The sequence below is a fragment of the Anarrhichthys ocellatus genome, unplaced genomic scaffold (assembly GCF_004355925.1).
Source record: "Anarrhichthys ocellatus isolate YVR2014 unplaced genomic scaffold, GSC_Weel_1.0 scaffold103, whole genome shotgun sequence".
NCBI classification, from domain to species: domain Eukaryota; kingdom Metazoa; phylum Chordata; class Actinopteri; order Perciformes; family Anarhichadidae; genus Anarrhichthys; species Anarrhichthys ocellatus.
The window spans coordinates 1,155,688-1,177,716 of NW_022280133.1; the positions used below are offsets into that span (position 1 = coordinate 1,155,688).

Below are 22,029 nucleotides of genomic sequence, written 5' to 3' on the forward strand. Positions count from 1 at the left end.
TGCTGAGAATATTGAGACATATGGATATACAGTATATGCTCGCCTCCGCTGCCCAGTCACATCCTATTTTTACTCAACATAATTAATACTGAAAATTGCTCTAATTGGGAGAAAAATAACACATCATCTGCCTTGTCCCAAATCTAAAAGATCTGTCATCAAGTACAGACCAAAGGGGTTTAATCGTCATGTTTATTATCAAGCCAGACAACGTTTAATACAGTACCCAGACAAATTAGTTCTCAATCCGAAGACACTAGGTGTCCATGACACTCCAGCACTAATTTCCACAGGCTACTAATGACGTAGCTCTCCAGTCCTCCACCGACCTACCTCTTCCTCACAGCCCAATCTCTGACCGCCCTCACAAAGGTGATTATAAACCCATTAATCAGATTATGTCATAGGCTACATGTGGTCTGCATTTTGTTATATGACTCAGTGTCTTAGGCAAACAACGGGGGGGCTTTTATTCCATCCGACGCTACCACTGCGTTCACTCGGATTGAGCTGAAAGAAAATTGGTCAGAAGCGATGCGCTGGTGTGCGCTGGGGTAATTGACCAATTTGTGGGATTTTTTTTTTTAGATGGCCATGGTTTGGTGAGCCCTGGTCTACTGTAAGTGATCTCTCACAGTAAATGTCATATGCGGTCAAGCAGCCACCTGGGCGGATCCAAAGAGGTCCACCCGTTGAGAAGTCAGCCCTCTCGGATTTTTCTCGGTTTGAACCAGATTGATTTTGCAGTTGTCTTTGTAGACCTGGAGAGATTTTTGAGTCCACACAACACATCCGCACATTTGACCATATGACCACTTTGCACTGCACGGAGCGAGCGGGATCCTGGGAGGTCTGCAGCGTAAGCCTAAGTTCCACCAGAAATCCACATTTGGTTGGCAAATTATTCACAAGGTATCAGTTGACCTTCACCACACGTTGGAATTCGCAACCCTGCCTCATATTTTTGAGCCATTATACACTTGGTTAAATCATCAAATAATGTTACTTTAGACACTGTCAGAAAATGATCCAGGGATGCTGAATGTAAATTGGCAGTTGCACTCAATATTTGAAGTGGTGTTGACCCCAAAAAGTCAACAGTGCTTTTCAAACTACGCATGGCTACGGAGCTTTTTCTTCTCTTTTTTAAAAGATTTGATGTTTTTATTACTTGAGCGGTAGCAGCTAATGGAGGCCTTCAAGAGGAAGTGGTAGTTGTTTGAAGTGGTGGTTCTGATACAGGACTCTCTTTCATCACAGTGGGATACTGTCTCTGCGCTTTAATGGAAATCATAATGCATGTTCATAACTGCCCAAAGGTAAAGGACTGGATCCCGTCTGCATGCCAAGCCCCACATAGTGTTTTGGTGTTATTAAACTGAGGTGTGAAGTTCGCTGAATTTCGCGACTACCGTACCCATAAAGACACATTTATTCGACTCTAAATGTATGTTGGTAAATGTCAGAGAAAACAGAATTATTGAACACGCGTGCATTTTGATTTACATTTTATTTTACATTTTATTCACACCAATCATTTCAAAGTACTGGTTGTCAATGTCTTTAGTTTCATTGAGTTTAAACTTTATAGCATCTCACCTTGAGGCAGACCTGAGATGATTGCCCTGGTTATTTTGTCTCTGTAAGGTCACTTTCCACTGAGTCTCTTTGAAGGCACTTTTATTAACAGCAGCAATGCCATTTTCAATAGATCTGGGAAGCCGGCATCTCCATCAGCCTCCATGTCTCCGTACAGAGGATCCCTAACCCCAGACAGACTCAGAGACATCCCAAAACGTTTTTCTTCACCCACCCCTAAAGGAATTTAGAACTAGCTAAAAAAGGACAACAAAGACCACTAAAAACAGGTTTCAAAGACACAAACAAAGACAAAGGGCTTGTTTTTGCAGCAGCTCTACCATGTCAGAGCTATCATTAAAAGCCCCTTTAACCATCAGGAGCCGATGGGCATTCAATCTCTATTTCCTAAATGAGGGGTCGCCTGAGATGGAGGTCTTAAAAACCTGATGTTGCCTCTCACCTGGGTCCCTTTGTTCTCCCGCCAGCTTTATGGCTACATGGAAAGTGAGCCGCTCACCCTGCAGCTGTTCATCGGGACCGCAGACGACCGCCTCCTGCGACCACATGCCTTCTACCAGGTTCACCGCATCACTGGCAAAACCGTCTCCACCGCCAGCCATGAAGTCATGCAATCCAACACCAAAGTTCTGGAGATCCCTCTGCTGCCTGAAAACAACATGAGAGCCATGTGAGTGCCCTTAGACCTTCACAAGTCGCCTATCAGTCTTTTACTTTCGACTCTCTTCACCAGTAACTCTTTTCTTTAAAATGCACCCACAATAACACACACTGGCTTCTTTCTCTCAGCACTTTCCTCTTTGCTTAGGTTATACAAACAGAATTCCCGATGATAGGTTTACAGCACACACTTCTGAATAGGCCTTCAACAGTGAGAGCCGTGCTTTGACTCCCAGAGATGCATGATTTCTAAGGAAATGAAATAGGCACTTGGGTGACTTAGGACTCTAAAATTGAGAGGCTTGCAGTTGTAAAGTAAATGTTTTACGAGGAGCACTCACGAACGTTTTGTGGGGAATTTTTTGCCCAAATAATAACTTAAAAAGTAACAACCGGACTAGAGCCATGAATCGCTGAGAGACACATGGTTGTCCAGTAGGATGTAGTCCCATTACATAAGGCCTGGCCAATATTTGCCAACAAGTTGAATGTATTAGAACACCACTACTGAAGTAAAAGCTCTGCTGAAAGGAATTCCGCACCCCAAAATTGTGATCCAGAAATGTTTGATGCTCACAATTTTTCCCTTAGCCCTGTGGCTTGCAATGTGCAATAAAACAAAAAACTGGCACTCATCACAAACAGAACTTGAAATTGTGGTAGACATTTAGCAATAGCAAAACAATGGCAATTAATATCAATTAAAATGTATAAAGGAATAAAAAGTGCACAAAATCACTCTTGGTGAATAATTACAATCGTGAATGCACACATATGCTTATTAAAACCCAAGTAAATATAGGCCTTCATAGCAGACATTTTGACTTGCCATAGTAGGAACAACACAGGTGTTGCCAATAGCAGTAACGATGGTGGTGTTCAATTCAAGTGTCCAAGTAAGCCATGAAGGTGTGAGGAACTATAGGTAATCTAAATTAACACCAGTGGCAGTCTGTAACACTATGCCTAAAAATAGACTATGTGAGTGTAAGTACGAAAAGTTTGAAAACTTCTGAATCCATTTGAAAGCTGTTGTGCTTGATTCATATCCACTAACAAACAGCAGCATTGTTAACCAACTCCGAAGCCCTTGAAGGTTGTGCTAATGCACAATTTGCCGTTACCTGATTAAATTTGCTAATATGAATGTGAGCAAACATTTGTGTTCAGCATAAGATGAGCTCGCCAGCAAGCTAGGTTTCTTTGCCAGTGAGGAAGGCTGTCTGCTCCTTTTGACTTCCTGTGGTCTGTGAGCTCAAACAGAAATGAACAGACACATTTTACTTTGTGAAAGAGTGGAACTGCCCGAAGTCCTCTCCTAAATACGACCTTAGTCTACCTTTAAAAAGAAGTTAGCATCGGTTTGTAGCCTGAGGTAAATCAGCCTTGGCCTCTCTCTTCCTCCAGTCCTGCAGTAGGGGCCTGTGCTCTGCAGTGTGTCCAGGCAGTAGCTCCTGTCCTGGGGCTCCATTCAGACTAAGCTGCAGTGGATTTTGTTGGACTGGGGCCCAGAGCTCTGTGTTATGGATAAAACCGCTGTATCCGAACATAGGTTACATAAGACCGTTACCTCTTACTGCGCCTCAGGTTTATCCTACTGGTTTGAAAAATGTAAAATACGGATTAGTTATGATTTAATGAATCTCTATTTTCTTGGGACATTTTTTCATGATTGTTGAAATGCAGGAGATTCTGAATATATTCATAGGACATAAGAGTTTCCTGACTGGACAGTGGCCTGCTTTTGCTGTGCATGGGTGATTTTAACATCCATAGGCTACCGCCTTACAATATCTTTTCCAACGATACCACAATATCCCTTATATTGTATCACATTTAGGGGCGCCCCTCACCCATTTGACTTAACGCGTCCCTTAGGATGAACACGATATTGAAAAAATATTTGAGGAGGAAGTTTCTGTTCCCCTTTGTCGTCAGCGCACACGCTAAAGGAAGAGGAGTGAAAGTTCTCTCTTTCTCCCCTGACTGTCTGAAAGGTCAATGAAAAGCCGTCAGCTGTCTCTTTCCACTGAGCTGTTTAACAGTCGTCTTGATAACGCAGCATCCATCTCCCTGCTCTCGTGCCAGCGATCATTGCTCGCTGTGTGGGATGCGGACAGTCGAGAACTGCAATCAAACTTTCAGACAGTTTCAATCAGTCTTTCTTTCCTACTCTTGGAAAATCCATCTCATGCACGTACACCTACAGTAGCTCAATTTAAAGTAATGTGCATGCTTCTACAAATGAATATACTGCATGATCATAAATACATGTAACCTAATCACTAAGGGGATGCTTAGAATAGGTTTTTGACTGTTACATCTACAGTAACTATGAAAGAGTTGTTTAATAGCTCACATATTGAGCATGTCTAGTCTAAACATTTCCTTGCTGGAGATTCATCCTGTGTTTGTTTTAAAACTGCATGCATCACACAACACTTGCATCATGCGAGGCTGATAAAGAGTGGGTAGCCAGCGTTGCATATCGTTTTTTTTTTATTATTTATTCAAATTGTCCAAACCAAAGTAAAAGGGGAGAAATGGATTGGTATAAAACCTGACATTTACCCTGTTCCAGGAATAGTGCCAAAAAAGCTACCATGTAAAATAACAGAAGTGCCAAACCATATCCTATTCGTATTCGCTCACTTTTTTTTTTACCAGCCACACTAGTTTTATTTAAATTCATGAAAGGCCACGTCTGAAAATGAATGCCTTTTTTCCACTAAGAAAAGGGAAAGAAAATTCACCCCTTTTGCCTTCCAAATTGTGAAATGAAATAAAGACAGACAGCTTAGAAAAGAGTCTATTGCTACACGTGGCAATGATTAGCAGAGGGTTTTCAACCCTGAACATATGAAGCGTAAGGCTCCAATGGTGTGAAGGGACCGGAGAGGCTTGGTGCGCTCAGCTTAGCAATAAAAGTGACTTTGTGTATACCGGCTGCAGCTGATGGGACTGTGTTTGATGGCGCGCTCAGTCCCGAGGATTCCTCCAGAGAGAGCTGCTAATTCTTGGACCACCGTGACCCTTTAAAAATGTGACGTGAAGTCATTAATGTCCAACTCTGTCTTTGATGACACGCAGTATTAATAACGACGCGGTCATGCTCCAGTGGACCTCCAGAGCTTGATCTGTAACACCAGCGGGCTTCTCGGCACACTGTCGTTTATGTTGAAACAGCCAGAGTCATCAAATTTGCTCCCGTTTCACTTCTTTGTCCATACTCTCTGTTGAAGATCTTATGTTGGGGAGTATCCTGCATGATTACACCAGGTGCAGTAACAGGGAAAGCCAGTTGTTTTGTAGAAGCACACAGGTCTGCCTTAAAACAAAAAAAAACAAAATGTAATTCTTCCATTATCTTGAATATAAAATGTCATCTTTGAAATATGGTGTTAAATTTGACCCTTCCCCGCCTCTGTCCTAGAATTGATTGTGCAGGGATCCTGAAGCTGCGCAATTCGGACATCGAGCTTCGCAAAGGAGAGACGGACATCGGACGTAAGAACACACGCGTGAGACTGGTGTTCCGTGTGCACATCAACCAGCCCAACGGCAGGACGCTGTCCCTGCAGGCTTCTTCCAACCCCATCGAATGCTGTGAGTTGCACAGAAATCAACTGGCACGCCTGCTCTCTTTGCTCGCCACTTAAGGAAAAGGTGGCATCTATTGTTGAAATCCAATAAACCCAGCTGCTGTTTTATTACCTGCTGGAGCAAATTCAGTGCCCCTGCAGCCAATAAGCTTTATGTGATCAAAGCAATTTGGCCAAAGCAATAGATGCATTGTGCGTGATGCCAGACACACGTGTTATCTGTTTCAACTCACATTTTATGACTGAATGCACAAGTTATTGTGGTAAGACTACCCCATTAGCACAGGTTCCACAAAGGTCATTTGCCAGCCTCTGGTTTTGGCATGGTTGACTGAGCGCATTGAAAGAAACCTTTGTGTCTTTGTCATTCATTTGTGAATGAAGGTGTGCTGTTATTTGCACCCAGGAAAGCCAATTAAAGGTAAGAGGTGAGACAGAGCTGGCATTATAGTTTATAGTCTAAAGTAAATGTTAATCTGAGTTGGTTCATCATTACTGAGAAAGGTTTATGCGGTGAATTTAGGATTTCTTTAGCGCGTAAGCGTAAGTTCCCATTTCTGAAATGATGCAGTGGGATAATATATTTAATAGAATAGTTACTCTGGCTGTGAATCTGATCACCAAATCCTAGAGGCTAAAGCCGACTAGCTAGCCACAGTTACAGAAAGCAGAGACAGGTGGTTGGCGATAGGCCGCTCGATGGAAAATACTGACTTAAGGATCAGATCATGAAAATGTTGTTTTGATCAGTCGTCCGCCTTTTTTTGATGTCATTTAAAGTGCAGCTGTTGGCCAAAACCCTCTTAGCTCGAGGTCATGAAATCATCATAATAAAGTTGATAAGTCTGTTTTACTGCTGTTTGACTGGCTGTGTGCCGGGCTTGTGCTTCGTGGAGTGGATGGAGATAAGCCAGTGAGTTTATGTGGGGCTCCTCACACACACACACTGTATTGAAATGTGTGTGTCCCTCTCCCGCAGCCCAGCGCTCAGCTCAGGAGCTTCCACTGGTGGAGAAGCAGACTGTGGATAGTTACCCTGCCACCGGAGGCAAAATGATGCTCCTGAGTGGCCTCAACTTCCTCCCTGACTCCAAGGTGGTGTTCGTGGAGAAGGCCCAGGGTAAGCAGCCGTTACCCGGCCATGTTTACTGCCTCTCAATCTCCCCTCTTAATATCTCTTTTCAAATGTCTCTCTCTCCCTTTTTCCCTCGTCGCATTTCCTCCGTCTCTCCTCCCGTCAAAATAGAGCAGGCCCCGCCAGAGAGCCACATGTGGTGTGCATTAAGCCACTATATTTTTAACCAAAGCGTATTTACATTTGCTGAAGTTTCCATTGCCTGTTCGCTGGTGCTCGCCACAAGTTAAGGAATGAATCACAACCAGGGCATGTGCAACGTCTCTTTCTCTCACTTTCCCTCTCTCCCCTCCCTCCCTCCCCGACTCCCTTGCTTTTGACATTTAACCATCTCGCTTACTCTCACTGCTGTAGCTCCCTCTTTCACCCATTCTACCGGATACTCACCGCGGCAGTGAAGTGCAAAGTTGCAAGTGAATGATCATTTCCTTGATTTCCACCCACTTAATCAAAGCAAAGGTCAAGCACAGTGAAGTTTGCTGAAACACAATGTTGATGAGCGATAAGTAAGGAAGGATGTGGGAGGCATCTCTGATGCTATCCACCAATTGATTAATCATGGATTTCTGGTGATGACTCCTTGTTACACTCAGAAATACTTACACTTTCACATTGACTTTTCCTTTTTTTATTCTAGATTAAGGTCACCAAGAGGTTTTTGGTCAGCGCAGTGAAATAAAAACACAGACAAAACAAGCCCCGGACATCAGAGGATGACCTTCTCTGCATGCCTAAGTGAATGAATAAATGACGTTTTTATTATTGTGTCATGCATGCAACCATGTCCAACTCACATGGGCGTACGAGACACAGTCCTTAAAAGCCAGATTCAATCTGCTATATTTCCAAACAGTACTACAACAAGAAGCCCCAAAATAGAGATATTAGAGTTAACATTTTGATGCAAAATAGACATTTATGAATCTCCCCAGCATACAGTACACGGCAAATGAGACTAGCTTCTCCCAAATCTCATTTCAGCTGTTTACTTGCTATTAACTAGGTAAGAAGGTTAATTAGAAAACTACTGAATTAATTACTTAAATCAATAGAGAATACTTGAAACCTTCATGACTGCTTCAACATAGCTCTTGTAAAATCGAGTCTCAACATTAGAAGGGAAAAGAAAGGCTTCAATAATGCTGAATTTCCCAAAAAATTATAAAAATGTCCTTCAGTGACTTCAAAATAAGACGAGCTAAAACACTTGCACACTCTTAAGCGCCTTAGGGGTTCAGGGATAGGTAGAGATGGGGTGAAGAGAGGTGGATGAACTTGGTAATACGGGGTCTCCCTCCTCCTGGCTTTACTTAGTCATGGAGGGGGATCCCCTTGAGAGGAAAGCCCATACATACACAACACCTCCGCCTCTCCTCTCACTGCTATTTGAGACTCATGACCCCTTCAAGGTTGTGTTACCCTTTTTTCACCCCCTCACTGACTACCCTGGGCTCTCCGTTTCCTCTTATTCTCTCCTTTCACTCCCTCATCCTCCAATTCTTCTTACCTCTATCCTCGATACCCGTTAAAGACATTAGCCGGCGTGGAGCTCTGCGCTAGCGGGATCCCCACACTCGCGCCTGCCATCGACATTTCAGTGGTTTGTTTTCCGTCTCTGCGGTGTGGAGAAGGAGAGAGAGAGAGCGATCGAAAGAGAGGTTGTCTGTCTACTACTTAGTCTGCTTTTATGTAAACTTTAATGACCCACCACTTCCAGGGTCTCCAAAGTCAAAAAGCCCATTACAGACAGAGCAACACACTACACGCATGCACACACACTGGAACGCACACATCACTCACTAATGGCAACTATCTAGGAGCAAGTATGAGTGTGGAAAAGTGCTTATGTCCCGAATATACTGCAAAATATTGTCTTTTGGCATTTTAATCGGAGAATCCCGCTGTTCTATAATGGTTCTCAGACTTAAAATTGCTCCTGTTGATTTAGAAGGACCAAACTGGTATGAGGAAGAAAAAAGAACCCAATAAAATTATAATTATATTACAGATTTCTTCTATAACTTTGGTTTTATTTTCCTTTGGAAAAGTTCATGACTAAATGCACCCATGAAATACAGAGCATTGCGCCGCAATAATTACTAGTCGCAGACGTGTGCTTATACACACAGTGGGACGCGCACATGCGCACACGCACAGCCGAGCTCTTTGTACGGCATGACACCAATCACTTATTTTGCCACAGTGGTGACAGCCATTACTGTTGCTGCCATCAGAGATCAGGACGGCTGCTCATTTTCCAAAATTGACTCCAATAAACACCTTCCAGAAAATTCCACAAATCCTAAGGAGCAACAGACGGTTTTTCGAGTGTCCCAATCCAACTCTTGCCAACGATTAAATGGCCCAAGTCGAGTCAGAGGGAGATCACAAACAGTGCAAAAGCCTATTAGCCCAAATGAGACAGCCATGAATCATAAATACATGTATTTCTTTAACTGTTTCCATTTGCTTTCATACACTCAAGGATGTAGCTGCTTTTAGCTCAAACATACCCAGATGACTGTTTTGGAATTGCCCGCTTTGAAAACAAGAGAAGATTTCAATTCATTATTGGACTCCTAAATAATGGATGACATCAACATTTGAGAGATTGTCCCATTAACAGTTTCGGGTTAAGCGATGAGAACAGGGACCCCAAAATCATCCACTAGTCCTTGGCAAATCATTGACTCAAATCATCAAAATCATCCTAGTTTACACTGGTTTTAGGGGCCTCTGGAATCATCTTAACAGTGAGAAAAGTATTAGCTGCCAGCTGCCAGGGTGGATTTAAGTGATACAGATTTTTTTTTAAAGCTAGAAATCAATCAATGAAAAGGCAAATAGTTAACTCCATCTGACAGTAGGTTAAATTAAATGTTTAAAGTAAGAACTACTTTATGCATCTGCCTAATATTATGTGAGCATACAGTAGTGTGTGCTTGACTAGTACATATTGCACCAGTGCGAATGATCATAGATGGGCAGATTTGTTGTTATCTCTAAAGCAGGAAAAACCCTGCATATGTGTTTTCTTTTAACCTGCTGTACAGTTAAATCATGTCTCTCACTGACACTAAACTGCTTCTCTCCTTCACTCTGTGTTGTTTTGATTGTCTGTCTGCCCCCCCCCCCGAGACGCCCTTAGTATCAAATGAGCAGAGCTCATAGCTGTCACCACTGCGGGAGACCTTAATGCGCCTTGAAAAATAATTACTTATACTTTTCAAATGCCACGTCCATCCCCTCTGCTCCACTTCGTCACCCACAGGATAACTGATGCAAACTGTGTGCCTCCACTGCATGTGTGTGTGTGTGTATGTGTTTGTTGTTGTGTACCTGGGCGCGCGCTTTTGCTGATCGCCTGCGGGCCTGTTTGCGTTGTTCGGTAGGAAGTGTTTTCAGTGAGTCATCCGCAAGGGGTTCCCTGTGGAGGGGTGAAACGGAAAAGGCAAGACCCTCAGAGAGATGAGAAAGAGGAGAGGAAGAGGAGAGGAAGAGGGGAAGCAAACAAAAATGGACAGGGCGTCCTTAGAAGTCCTGTTTGTGACCTTGTGTACTGAGACATCGGAGGGTAGAAGTGATCACATGCTGCTCTCATCTTGACTTGTTTAGTGAACGAATGCCAGGAGTAGGGTCATGTGACTTTTATACAGTGAATAAACTTTATTTATTCCTTCAATGGATGAATCAATTTAACTGTTCTTCCTAGTTTTTTTGTTCATCACAGACCACACATAGAGAGAGGAAATGAATCGGACTGTAGCTGGATAATGATAGACTCAAGAACCTCAAATCCACATCTTTCTTTCTGCTGTAATGTAAACATTATTTTCAATGGTAATTATTGTTGACATGTATTTTTAATAGGCCTTATCATTTTTTTTTCTCTGCCGTGGAGAGTTGTACCCTCCACGTAGCCGCAATGTGGGCGTTTATGAAACTTTCCATCTTTTTTTTTGTTGCATCGTCGTGCTTGGTTTTTTATTATATGTATGTCTTGAGGTTGTGTCAGTGTTTCGGTTTGGCCGAACCGCTCTTTTGGCGCAGGAGTTGGAGGAAATACCTGGCGCACCTATTGCAGTGTGCGTTCTGGCTTGCCCGCTTTCCATGGATGGAATGAGTGCTAGAGGCAGGGAAAATAGAGACAGACAGACAGACGGACGGAGGGAGGGCTGGGGAAAGCCTACACTCTGACTCAGAGGGGAGGTGAGGGAATTCCCTGGTGAGCTCGATAGTTTTTACATCTGGTCGGATTGGAGCGTTGCCGAGAGCTTGGCAGCACCACACACATGCCTGGACTGCAGCAGGGAGAAGTCTGGTCTTCACCTCTGCTTCAGGACCAAGAGAAGTCTGAGCTACAGTTTAATCTGTAACATTAGGACAGAAGAGTCCACAGCAATATCCTTTGGCTATTTCCCTTGTCATGTGGAGACTCCTCAGCAAAAGGGCTGAACTATTTGGATCCTCATGCCTTTTTAATTCGAGGAGCGCAGACCTCACTGTCTGTGATCTGTACTGTTCGAGTTCATTCATAGACTGTTTATACTTCGTTGAACACTTCTACAGTAGACAAGTCTAAACACCAGACTAATCGGTCGATGTATTGTACTTCTAGCGGTATGTCTAGACTGCCCTTTGGCTTCAGGCTAGAACAACCTGCATAATCTTGGCTCATATTTTGCCACTATGGCAGTGTAAGGTCATCCTCCACCCCTGCTTCAGGCTAGAGATTAGAGGAGTGTGAGTTACAGTATCCTGTCTAATTAGGATGATATACTGCACCAAAATCAATGAGTATGTGCAAAAATTGTAGTTCCAAGATGAGCCCTCTAACAGAGCTGGAGGGACTTAACCTCTCATGATCTTTGCCATCCGCCATAAAGCATCGAGTAACTACTGCTGTGCCTGAGAGGAACGGATGGGTCGCTACCCCAAAAGAGCGAACCATGACATACAGTATTGGAAGGAAAGAGCATTCGAGAGCATTTTGATTGCCTCTCAACATGGCGGTGCCCCAGCCGGCGGCTCATAATTAACGGTGCTAAAAGCGCTAACAGTACAAAGTACGGCAAACGACAGAAGTAACAGTGTTTACCTGAGGGTGGACCGGAAAAGCATTTTAGCACCATATGAGAGCGGTGTTGAGCGGCACGCTCATTTGGCTGGCTTAGCCTGTATTATACACATTTTCAGTGTAATGATGCAAAGTTAAACTAAAGTGTCCCGTTACAGGATGAAGCTTATGTGAAATAGTACTGAAAGTTTGCCTCTCAATGCCTCTGGCTCATTAAAACGTATTTCTTTTATGGTGTGAGGTTTCATCAGCAACAGACCAGTGAACTATTTTGGAATGCCTATTCATTGAGCACATCTATACTTCAAAGGGATCATGCCGGTATCGTAACAGAAAGATGTCCCGTGGCCTCCACCCTTTCTTCAAACTTCTCTGAACATGTCCTAGCTAGGGAAGTGGTTCAGATCAGACAGAGGCAATTGTTTCCACTTCCCTTTCTGTGCCAGGTCATAAGAAAATGCCCTTTCCATGGAATAAGTATATCTCGATAAAATATTGCTCAATGCATGGGACTTCGGGTTGACTTTGTCTGCAAATAGTTCAGAGCAGCTAACCGTGCTAACAGGGCTAACATTGCAAACAACTGCAACAGTGCTGACGGCTAATAGTGTTTACCTGAGAACCGGAGGGCGTGCGCTACGCTTTCCACAAAGACGCCATCGGCGGCGTCCATGAGGTAGCCACATGCACTAAAAGACATGCGCTGCCGGCCTGGCTATGTAAACACAGCATAGAGAAGCTCAGAATAACAGCCCACACAGAAGGAGAGTGACTTACCCGCTCAGGTAGACATTACTCTATTATATTTTTACATATTTGTTAACTGCTATGTTAATGACCTGAATGTCGTCGCTCACCATACAGTCAGTTTAAGGATTTGTCAGTAAGGGTCTTGCAGTGACCCTTCCCTAGGTTTTGATATACTGTGCAACACACCATGGAGAGCAACCAACCATGATGGCTTCCATGTGAACACAAATATTATACGAATGTAAATGTCTGGATGGTGTTCCAGCCATCATTCTCCGTCTTTAGATCCTTTTCAGACTCAATGCCACACAGCTTGATAAAAGGAAAAAAATCTGTCTCTACTGGCCGCCGTCCTCCTCAGCCTGCACCCACAGGTCAAGTCAGCTCACGCTTTCCCTGTTTTACACCAAGAATAACTCACTTTCTGACTATAAACCCATCACGGATCTACTGTCAGGTCTTGATTTATACAGAAGCCTCTCAATTTGAAGCAGCCTGACCTTTCTCCAGTTTCACCACTCCTCAGATTGGCAGAGGTCAGGTGCATCAGAGGGGAAAGCAGCTGCACCTCTGGGATCAGTCACAGGGGAACCCCTTTTTGGCCTTTTAGGTTTGCTCCTCATTGGACAACCAAGTAATTGATGTGAAACTATGTGTAAAACTACTGAAGTATTTTACTTTTGGGTAGGAACAGCAAAACGGCACTAAAGCGGAATATAAACTTGATGTATGTAAACAGGACAGAAAAATACTCCTGAAAATCGCTCTGGAAAAAGAGACATAGGCTACCGTAGCTGCAAAATACATCTGGGTTGTTTCACGAGAAATTCTCAGCAATTAAGAATCTGAATCATATTTTCCATCCTCAAATATTCTCTTTGGACTGTGGAAGTTCTTGTGCATTACACAACACTTTTTAGGAGAAAAGAAATCACCTGTGGAAAGCCAAAATATGCAAAGTCATTGTGAGGACAGAGATGCTATTACTCTACTATTTTGGGCTTTGTTAAACCCAAGGAATAGGATTTACCTAAAAATATAGTTGGTGTCTGCAGCGGTTGTTTGCCTTTTGATGACACCAGATGGAGGACACACATCTTTATCATTAACCAAAGTTAAGTCCATGAAATTACTCAAAATGAGAGGATTTGTTTGTGTGAGATTTACCATAGCAGCAACACTGTTGCTGTGTTAACACCATGAACACAACATTATGCGTTGTCAAGAATTGAAGAAGACTCCAAGACGCCTCACCCTGCATGTAGCCTAATTGCCTGATGATGAGTGTGTTGTCCTGGTTGTCTCTGTAGGTGTTAGTCTTTGTGGATATCATTTGCACAAGTGAGTCATGTAGAGCAAAAGGCAGATGGTTGGTTTACCTTCGCGAGCAAGTCTCTTCAAGACTTCGAGTAAGACTTCTCCGGACAAATCTCCTATACCCTCTATTGTACGTGCTTCCCACTCTTACCATTCAAGCCGAAGGCCTGAACAAAGGTAGAGGATACTGTGGCTGCGTGTGTGCGATGCGAGCGCGTGGGTGGTTGCTGCGCGAAGGCGGAGGTGTTGTCGGGAACAGAAGCATTTTGCAGATGTTGCAGGGAAGAAGCAGTGAATGGAAAGTTCTGCGGTTATCAGTCTTACAGCACGCTCTCTGACTCGCAAAGGTATGCAACATGTGGCCCCTTCCCAATTCGCGTCTTGGTTTCAGATTTGCTGAAGTCTGACTGAGCAGATTGGAGGAACGAAGTGGCGTGGAGCTATAAAAGGTGAGAGACAAGATCGGGAAGAAGGTAGTGAAAGAGAAAGAAAAGTTTGAAAAACATGTTTACCAGTGGAGGTTAGGATTGACGTCGTGGTCTAAGGTTTCCCTCTTGGAGTGTCTCCCAGAGTGGAGGCGGGTGAGATTCCCTCTTGGTTCCCCTAGATGTAACATGAGGAATGCTCATCTCTGTTTGTCTCTGTCTCTCTGACCTTCTCCCTGTCTGTGCTCACTCTGATTGCCCTTCCATACTCTGAGCCTCTTCACAGCGTTACGTGCGCCCCTCTTTCTTTTCAGCATCTCAATCACCTGCCAAATACACAGTGTAATTTCGGTGCGCCACACGGCAGTCCTATAGGACCCTGCTTCTATTCCATTTCTCCATATGTAACTCTGATTTCCCCGAGTTCAAATAGAAAAGCCTTATCTGATCTGTTTACCGTCTGTTTTTCTCTTTCCTTGGCTTTTAATATGGCCATTTTGGAAAGAGATAGTATCTGCTGATGTTCACCCTCTGAATAGGAAAGCGGAGCACCGGCCCCCACTACCACAGCTCACCAATAATAAACCACCCGTGGCTGGGATCCTTTATTCTTTTACTCGCTGTATGATGTGAAAAACATAATTCTTTGGGGGGGCAAAGAAAAAAAACAAAGGATTTTACATCTTCCAGAGCTGCTGGACGTCTGCTATCAGTTCTTTGGAAACTCCCAGAAGCAAAGCACAGCGTTTCTAAAGTCACGGCTGCTGCTAGCTTACAGTAGCGGTGCCACAGTTGCCCATGCTATTGCCTCACATGGTGTGCCACTGACACAAAGACTGTTCTGTGTCACCTCTATTTCTGACAGCCCTAGTGAGTCATCGGTTCTGAAAAAAGTAAGAAAACAAAAATACACTGTGGTCGGTGCTGATTGCCCAAGCAGAGCCCCGAGAGTCTGTTCGCTAAGGTGTGGCATGAAATCACAGAGAAAACACAAAGAATGTGTGCTGAGCTTCTGCAGGCTTCCAACAGCTGCAGTAGCTCACAGGCCTTTTATTGCATGGCAGCAAAGGGAACCTCCTTACCACAACAAGACGAGAGAGATGAGAAGAAAGAGAACAAAGAAAAGCTGCTGTTCTTTACTCTTTTTTTCTAGAGCAGAGTTAAGAATAGAAATAAGGGGGGAGAATAGAAAGAATCTAATCAAGGATTTAATGAAGGGACAGAAATAATGATAAATTCAACAGAGATGAAAACTGAATAAGAAAGTGAGCGGTCCCAGTTCAAGATCTGACCTTGGGCTGAAGTTAGTGCTTAACGTCATGATATTTTTGGATGAAATAGTGACAAATTCCCATCACAATTTTCCAAAACCTAAAATGATATCTTCCCTTTGTTTTGTTTTGCATTTTTAAATTCTGAGACCTAAAGGTTTTCAATGTTCTTTTATTTTTATTGTGATCAAATTGGATTGATTTTTAGGATATACCCTGGCAATAACAAAAAGTGACATAATGTAGACAAAACATTAATTGATAAAGAATAAAATATTAAAAATAATATGAATTATAAATAGTGAGATAGGATCAATGTGAAAAAAAGGTTTTCAATTTTCAAAGACTTGTATAATCAGCTAATTGTTTCATCACTACCCATCCTAATCCCCTTACCCGCCGCCAGACCACACATCTCTTCATTGATAATCAGTATCATCTGCAGATTATAGCCGCCCTCCATCTAAGGTCTATCTTGTTTTTAGCATCATACTAAATGTTGTATTGTATTCTTTTGCCAATAGATGGGCATCATCTGTGGGAGACAGAAGCCAAAGTTGACAAGGACTCCGTCAAAAATGTAAGTGCACCTCAAAGACTCATTGGAAATGCTCCTGCTGTCTTCAGTCCCACCCTCCCTTGACAATTTCTATATTTTCCTCTCTGTCTCTTCCTCATCTGTCCCCTGTAATGATGTAACCTTTGTTAAGGCATTACAAGTTGCAACATAGAATACGATGATTAGCCCATGCAATCCTGAATAGAATTTTCACAAAATCTCTGTACCCTAACGGAGTAAACAGAGGCTGTCATATTGTTTTTGCCTCCAACACACAAAAACACACGCACGCATGGATTACAAAATAGAAGTACTCATACACACACACACGCGCGCACGCCACAGTCCTCCCAGCATAGCCAGACGTTGAGTTCACAGCAAAGTGCTGCGGTGTGGTGAATTGGACTTGAACTGTCTGTCTGTGCTGGGATCATGCAGCCAAGAGTGGATTACACCCCTGCTTTTACCTGCTGCTTTTCATAAGAGCCGTAATGAGAAAATAAACCAGTACAGTTGCTTTACTGATGCTCAGCCACACATTCAGATTGTGTTAATACAAACCGGGGTGAAAGGGAACGAAGCGAATGTTGTTGTACGTGCCACAGAAAGCCCGGTTGTGCTCTGGATTTAATCAAGACTTCACTGAGGATCGTTAGGTCTGCCTGCAGTGCGGAGAGTCGAGTACGGGATCTGCGAAAAACGCGTTTGCTTGTGCGAGATGACAGTATGTTTTGCATTGCCGATGCCTTTCATCAGCGACGTCTCATGCTTCCCCCCCCCCCCCCCCCACACACCTCCCCCTTTATTTGTGTAAACTACCTGAGGCAATTTACGCTCGCACAGGGTCTAAAATAACCCACACGCATTTAAATGCTGCAACTTGAGGGTGTTTTTTCTTCTTGTTGTTGTTGCTATTTCACTCAGGTAAATTACTTGGTTGCGTCAGGAGGGTAAATATGGACCGGTATCTAATTGGCCTGTAGGGCTGCTGATGTGCCATGGCTGGGGTCCCAGATGCTGGAAAAATTAGCGGGGCGTGCAAGGCCCGGCCGGGGCGGCGGCGGTGTGGGCAGGCGAGGTTCGATGAAAGACAAATACTAATGCGTGTTTATTTGTAGATCTAAAAAACAAGTGGGGAGGGAAGGCAAGAGGGCTCTGGCCTTCCTCTTATGTCAGTTGCCACCAGACTACCCTAAAGTGCTCCAGACTGCCTGCCCGACAGTGTTTTTATTGCCATCCAGAGCGTGCTAACTTTCATTGGTTAGGATGGAGAGGGAAAAGCCATGTGCGCACGCACACACACACGCACGCACTGGAGACACTCAATCAGCCACCTGCATGTTTTCTTTGTCGTCATCTGGAGGGCAGACGGGGGCGGAGGCCGCAAGTCCCTCACGCCCCCCCCCCCCCCCCCCACAGCTCCCTCCATCCACAGCGATGACCTACAAAAACCTGCTTCCTGTCACTCTAGCCTGTTTGGACCTCAATGAGAGTGACAGCCATCCCAGGAATTAGATGCAAAAACTCTGGCAAATTCCCTCCATGTTCCCCTGTCATCAAGACAGCAGTCGAAAGTTCACATCCGTCCAGACTTGCCGAGTTCTTGCCTAGGGGGAGGGGGACAGGCGAGCCTCTCCGCAGGGAGGCATGGCTGTGCAAACAAATAAGCCGGCTACCTCTCTCCTCTCATGCTGTACAAAGCCAAGCCCTGGGGTTTTCCTCGGAGACAAACACGGGCACTGGACCAACCTCATGGGGGTCTACTGCTGCGTCTACACAGTCCAGACGAGCTCATTTAGATCAGTTCCCAGTCCGGCCTCTTGAAAGCAGTACCCTAAATGAAGTAAAATAAACATAGCCGTTGATTAATAGGCTGCAGGAAGCTGGACTACAAACTGAGAGTTGGAGAGTGAAATCTGATGTGTAAATACAACTAATGAAGGCACTGTTATTTTTCTATGCTATCGGCAGCTGTCTTATCTCATACAGTTGAAATATCTTACGGTGTCTCTTTGTATTTTAGAGTACTCTTGTTGTGGAGATCCCGCCGTACAGGAACCAGAGAATATCCAGCCCGGTGCAGGTTAACTTCTACGTCTGCAACGGCAAAAGGAAGAGGAGCCAGTACCAGCGCTTCACCTACCTGCCTCCTAACGGTAATCATCATAGATATTTCTTTTCTTTTCCTTTCCTTTTTTAAAAATAATCACTGACAGACATGTACGCTTTTCACAAGCTGCACGCTCCGCGTTCGTCACATAGAGTATTTGTCCAGGTCTTGACATCCGTCCACTGTAGTTTTCTCGCGGCCGTCAACATGCCGTGCGAAATTTGCGGCCGTTTTTTTGTTGGTCGGCGTTTTCGACATTTACACCTGGCACCGCTCGGCCCGTAGCCTGCGAGTGAGAGCAGAAGATGTGAGGTGTGTTTACTCTGGAGGGAGACGGCGTTCCCCAGCGATGAGGTGTACCTGCTGAGTGACAGAGCCTCCGAGCACTGTTGATGAAGAGAAGTCAATCCCCCCGGCGACCTGACTTTCACACCCATGCGTGCACACACACACACACACACACACACACACAAGTGCATCTACCAGGCAGTGCTTTGCCCTGTCATTCATGTAGCAACCTGAAAACCCTAGGAATACCTCTCTCTGTGTTTATCATGTGTCCCTGGCCTCAGTGTTTATAGATGGCTTTCACATTGGAATTTGAAGAATGTATCGCTGAGAGTTTAGAGAAGAGTTCAGCCTCAAAATTGCATTGCGAGCTGTTGACTTTTCACAATGGGCGCAGGTGAACTATCAGCTTTGGTATCACTTTCAACCATTCCGACTGGAATACTGTTATTTTATCTTTATGTGTTCAGAGAAAGTTGACTAAGCATGCTTGCTCTTCTTTCAGCATAACAACGCCTCCCGTTTATAGTGGCAAAGTCCTTTGAGCAGCTTCACTGAAGCAGTCGGGCTTTTGGGTCTTTCGTAGAGTACGAAACAACTATTCTGGCACATGATCAATAGTTGCTGAAGGCTGGTTTCCCCACATAGTCCCAGCTAGTTTAGGAATTCCAACCAGCAACCTTACCTTTATGAGACCTGCATCCTACGCGTGATAACCAACGAAAATCCATTAGATCAAAAACAATGTTACCTTGTATTCATTGATCAGTCGTCTAATGGGTCTAATGCTGCTGGGAGAGCATGCATTGCTTATTGAGTTAATACGATGAGACATTTAGATTATCAGCAGATGTATTTATGGCCACAGGAGATAAGTGTTTGGGATTTTGGACGAGGCTCCGAGCGAAAGTCAAGCAAGGCCCTATTTGGAAATGCCTGAATATATGACGAACGAGTTCATCGTGGGTAACTGGACCAGCGTAGGGCTGACGAACAGTGTCCTTATATAGCAGATCCATTTCACAAACTGTATTTCCACGGGAGAGGAGAGGGAGAGAGAAGGGCGGAGATGTAGAGGCTTATCAGCCTCTACTACGCATCTCTAAGTCATTTCCCTGAGCATAAACACAGCTCTAATTAAAAGATGACTTGTTGTGTTCTCTCTTTTGTTGCCAAGTTAACCGCAAGTACAGTGCGGACCACACAAGCAGGGCCAGTGTCTTCGCAAAGGAGCATAATTAACTCACAACTGTTACAGCCAAAGAGGCCACGGATCACAAGCTATTGAGTTCTATTTTGAGATTTACCACTCGCTTGAAAGCACACAATAAAATATACAACATTTCTAAAAAGAAATATTCAGTATTTCAGTCAAAGAGGGAATCTAGAGTGTAATATTGGAACTGTGCTGGATAGCAGCTGAGGCAAAGCTGCTCTAGGTGCAGAAGTAATCTCATTTCATTGAGAAAACCTCTGCAGGCGACACAAAAAAAAACATAATTTCTCTGGTGGAGTAACATCACAGCCGGCGGAGTCGCGAGTTGCAACTTGCATTAGCATTGACATTGGCTATACATTGTCAATGAGATTTTAAGGGGGTTTGAGAACAATAGTTGTAGTTATAAATGTAGATAGAAATACTGATACGATGGCAAAAATGTATTTTCCTCGTAATGATACCGGCATAGTGACTAATCAGTGCTCTCCCATTGAAAAGCATTCACAAAGAATTCTGTACAAAGGTTATAATGAGTGTAAGCAGACCCTCTGTGGCAATGATGAATTGCCACAGAGGGTTTCAATACAGCAACAAAGAATGAGGAAATCCTAGTGAAGCTGTTTGCTTTTGAAGATGTCAGTGTGTGTGTGTGTGTGTGTGCGTGTGTGTGTGTGTATGTTTGTGTGTCATCACTGAGAGAAACAACCAACACTGTGGCCAGGTACTCGGGGTGGGCTGGGGAGGAGGACTCCCACACACACACACACACACCGTTGTCAACACTTTTTTTTCTTTTTTGCTCGCTCGTAATGAAAAGACTCTTCCGGCCCGCTGTCCCACTTCAAGCACAGTTGTGGTCACTGACGTTGTTTAGAGAGAACATTTCTTTCACACTCGGGTGTCTGCTCATCTATAAAAAGCCAAACCTTTAAATAGCCTGACTTGTTTGAAACAGCGGAAGGATGAAGCAAACACTCCGGGACACAGATGCTAGTGAAAACCACCTTTATTTTCCATTCAGGTCATGTGAGCATCTTGTTGTTCTTTCATGCAAATGCGGTTGGCACCTATTGTGGCTAAACACCGATGCCGACTTTCACTATGCCGTGTGTTCCCCTCATCTCAATCGAGAATATTACTTCGATAGAGACTGTTTTGTTTCACACATGTAAGCAGACCCTCATATTCTGTCGACCTCACCCTGCCTCCAAAACGTGAAATGATAACATATTATCAGATGCAGTCTGTAGTGGAGTCATGGCCACTCTTTACTCTAGCTGATAGACAAAGATACGGCTCAGTGATATGAGTAGAGGGGTGCTGTTGACCTGTTGATGCATTGCCATTGGGGTATGATTTGAGCCAGTCAGAAACAGCTTCTTTGAAATGTGTCTTTAGCACTGTACAGTATGTCAGAGAGCACATGGTGTCTTTATGCCCTTCAGTTGGGCTTCAGAGAATTAAAGACCCTGGCCGTTAGAAAGTTTAATAAAAATTGTTTAATCCTGATGAATTTATTTAAGTAAAATACATAAAAACATGAAAAGCCAATCAAGAGAAATGTTTTGCTGCTCACAAGTTACTGAACATGAGGCAAAGCTGCCTTCAGCAGATGGATCGAGAAGACATTTGTTGCTGATTAAGACCGTTTGCCTTTCTGTGATGCGGAGATGAACATACGGAACACCTTGTCTGGCTCCAGGAATGAGCCCCTCTTTTCCAAGCTCCCTTCCAATCGTTATTGCGTGAGTAGAGACGTGACGTGTCGCTCTTCGAATAAGAAAAACAGTTTTTCACCAACCACATTAAACAAGAAACGGCAAAAAAAAAAAAAAAAAAAAAAGTCCTGGCAGTGACCGAAAGCTTGAGCGAAGAACTTCTCGGAACCCCTTTATTTTTACAGGCCGTTTGGAGATTCCTCTGTAAGATCGAGTTCTATTCTTAACGCAAACGGGTGCAGACTCCCTCCGCTGCATTGGTTTGTGGTTGGAAGCTGGAAGGGGGGGGGGGGGGGGGG

General features: G+C 44.0%; 1 protein-coding gene across 3 annotated transcripts in view; it reads left to right on the forward strand.

Moving 5' to 3' along the window:
- Nucleotides 1-22,029, forward strand: part of LOC116399164 (nuclear factor of activated T-cells, cytoplasmic 1-like) — a 58,989-nt gene that overhangs the window by 13,097 nt on the left and 23,863 nt on the right. For all 3 annotated transcript variants that reach the window (XM_031876116.1, XM_031876117.1, XM_031876118.1), the window contains exons 4-8: nt 2,067-2,269; nt 5,693-5,865; nt 6,841-6,981; nt 16,361-16,416; nt 18,419-18,551. In XM_031876116.1, coding sequence (XP_031731976.1) covers nt 2,067-2,269; nt 5,693-5,865; nt 6,841-6,981; nt 16,361-16,416; nt 18,419-18,551 — 706 coding nt within the window. The remainder of the gene's footprint in view (nt 1-2,066; nt 2,270-5,692; nt 5,866-6,840; nt 6,982-16,360; nt 16,417-18,418; nt 18,552-22,029) is intronic.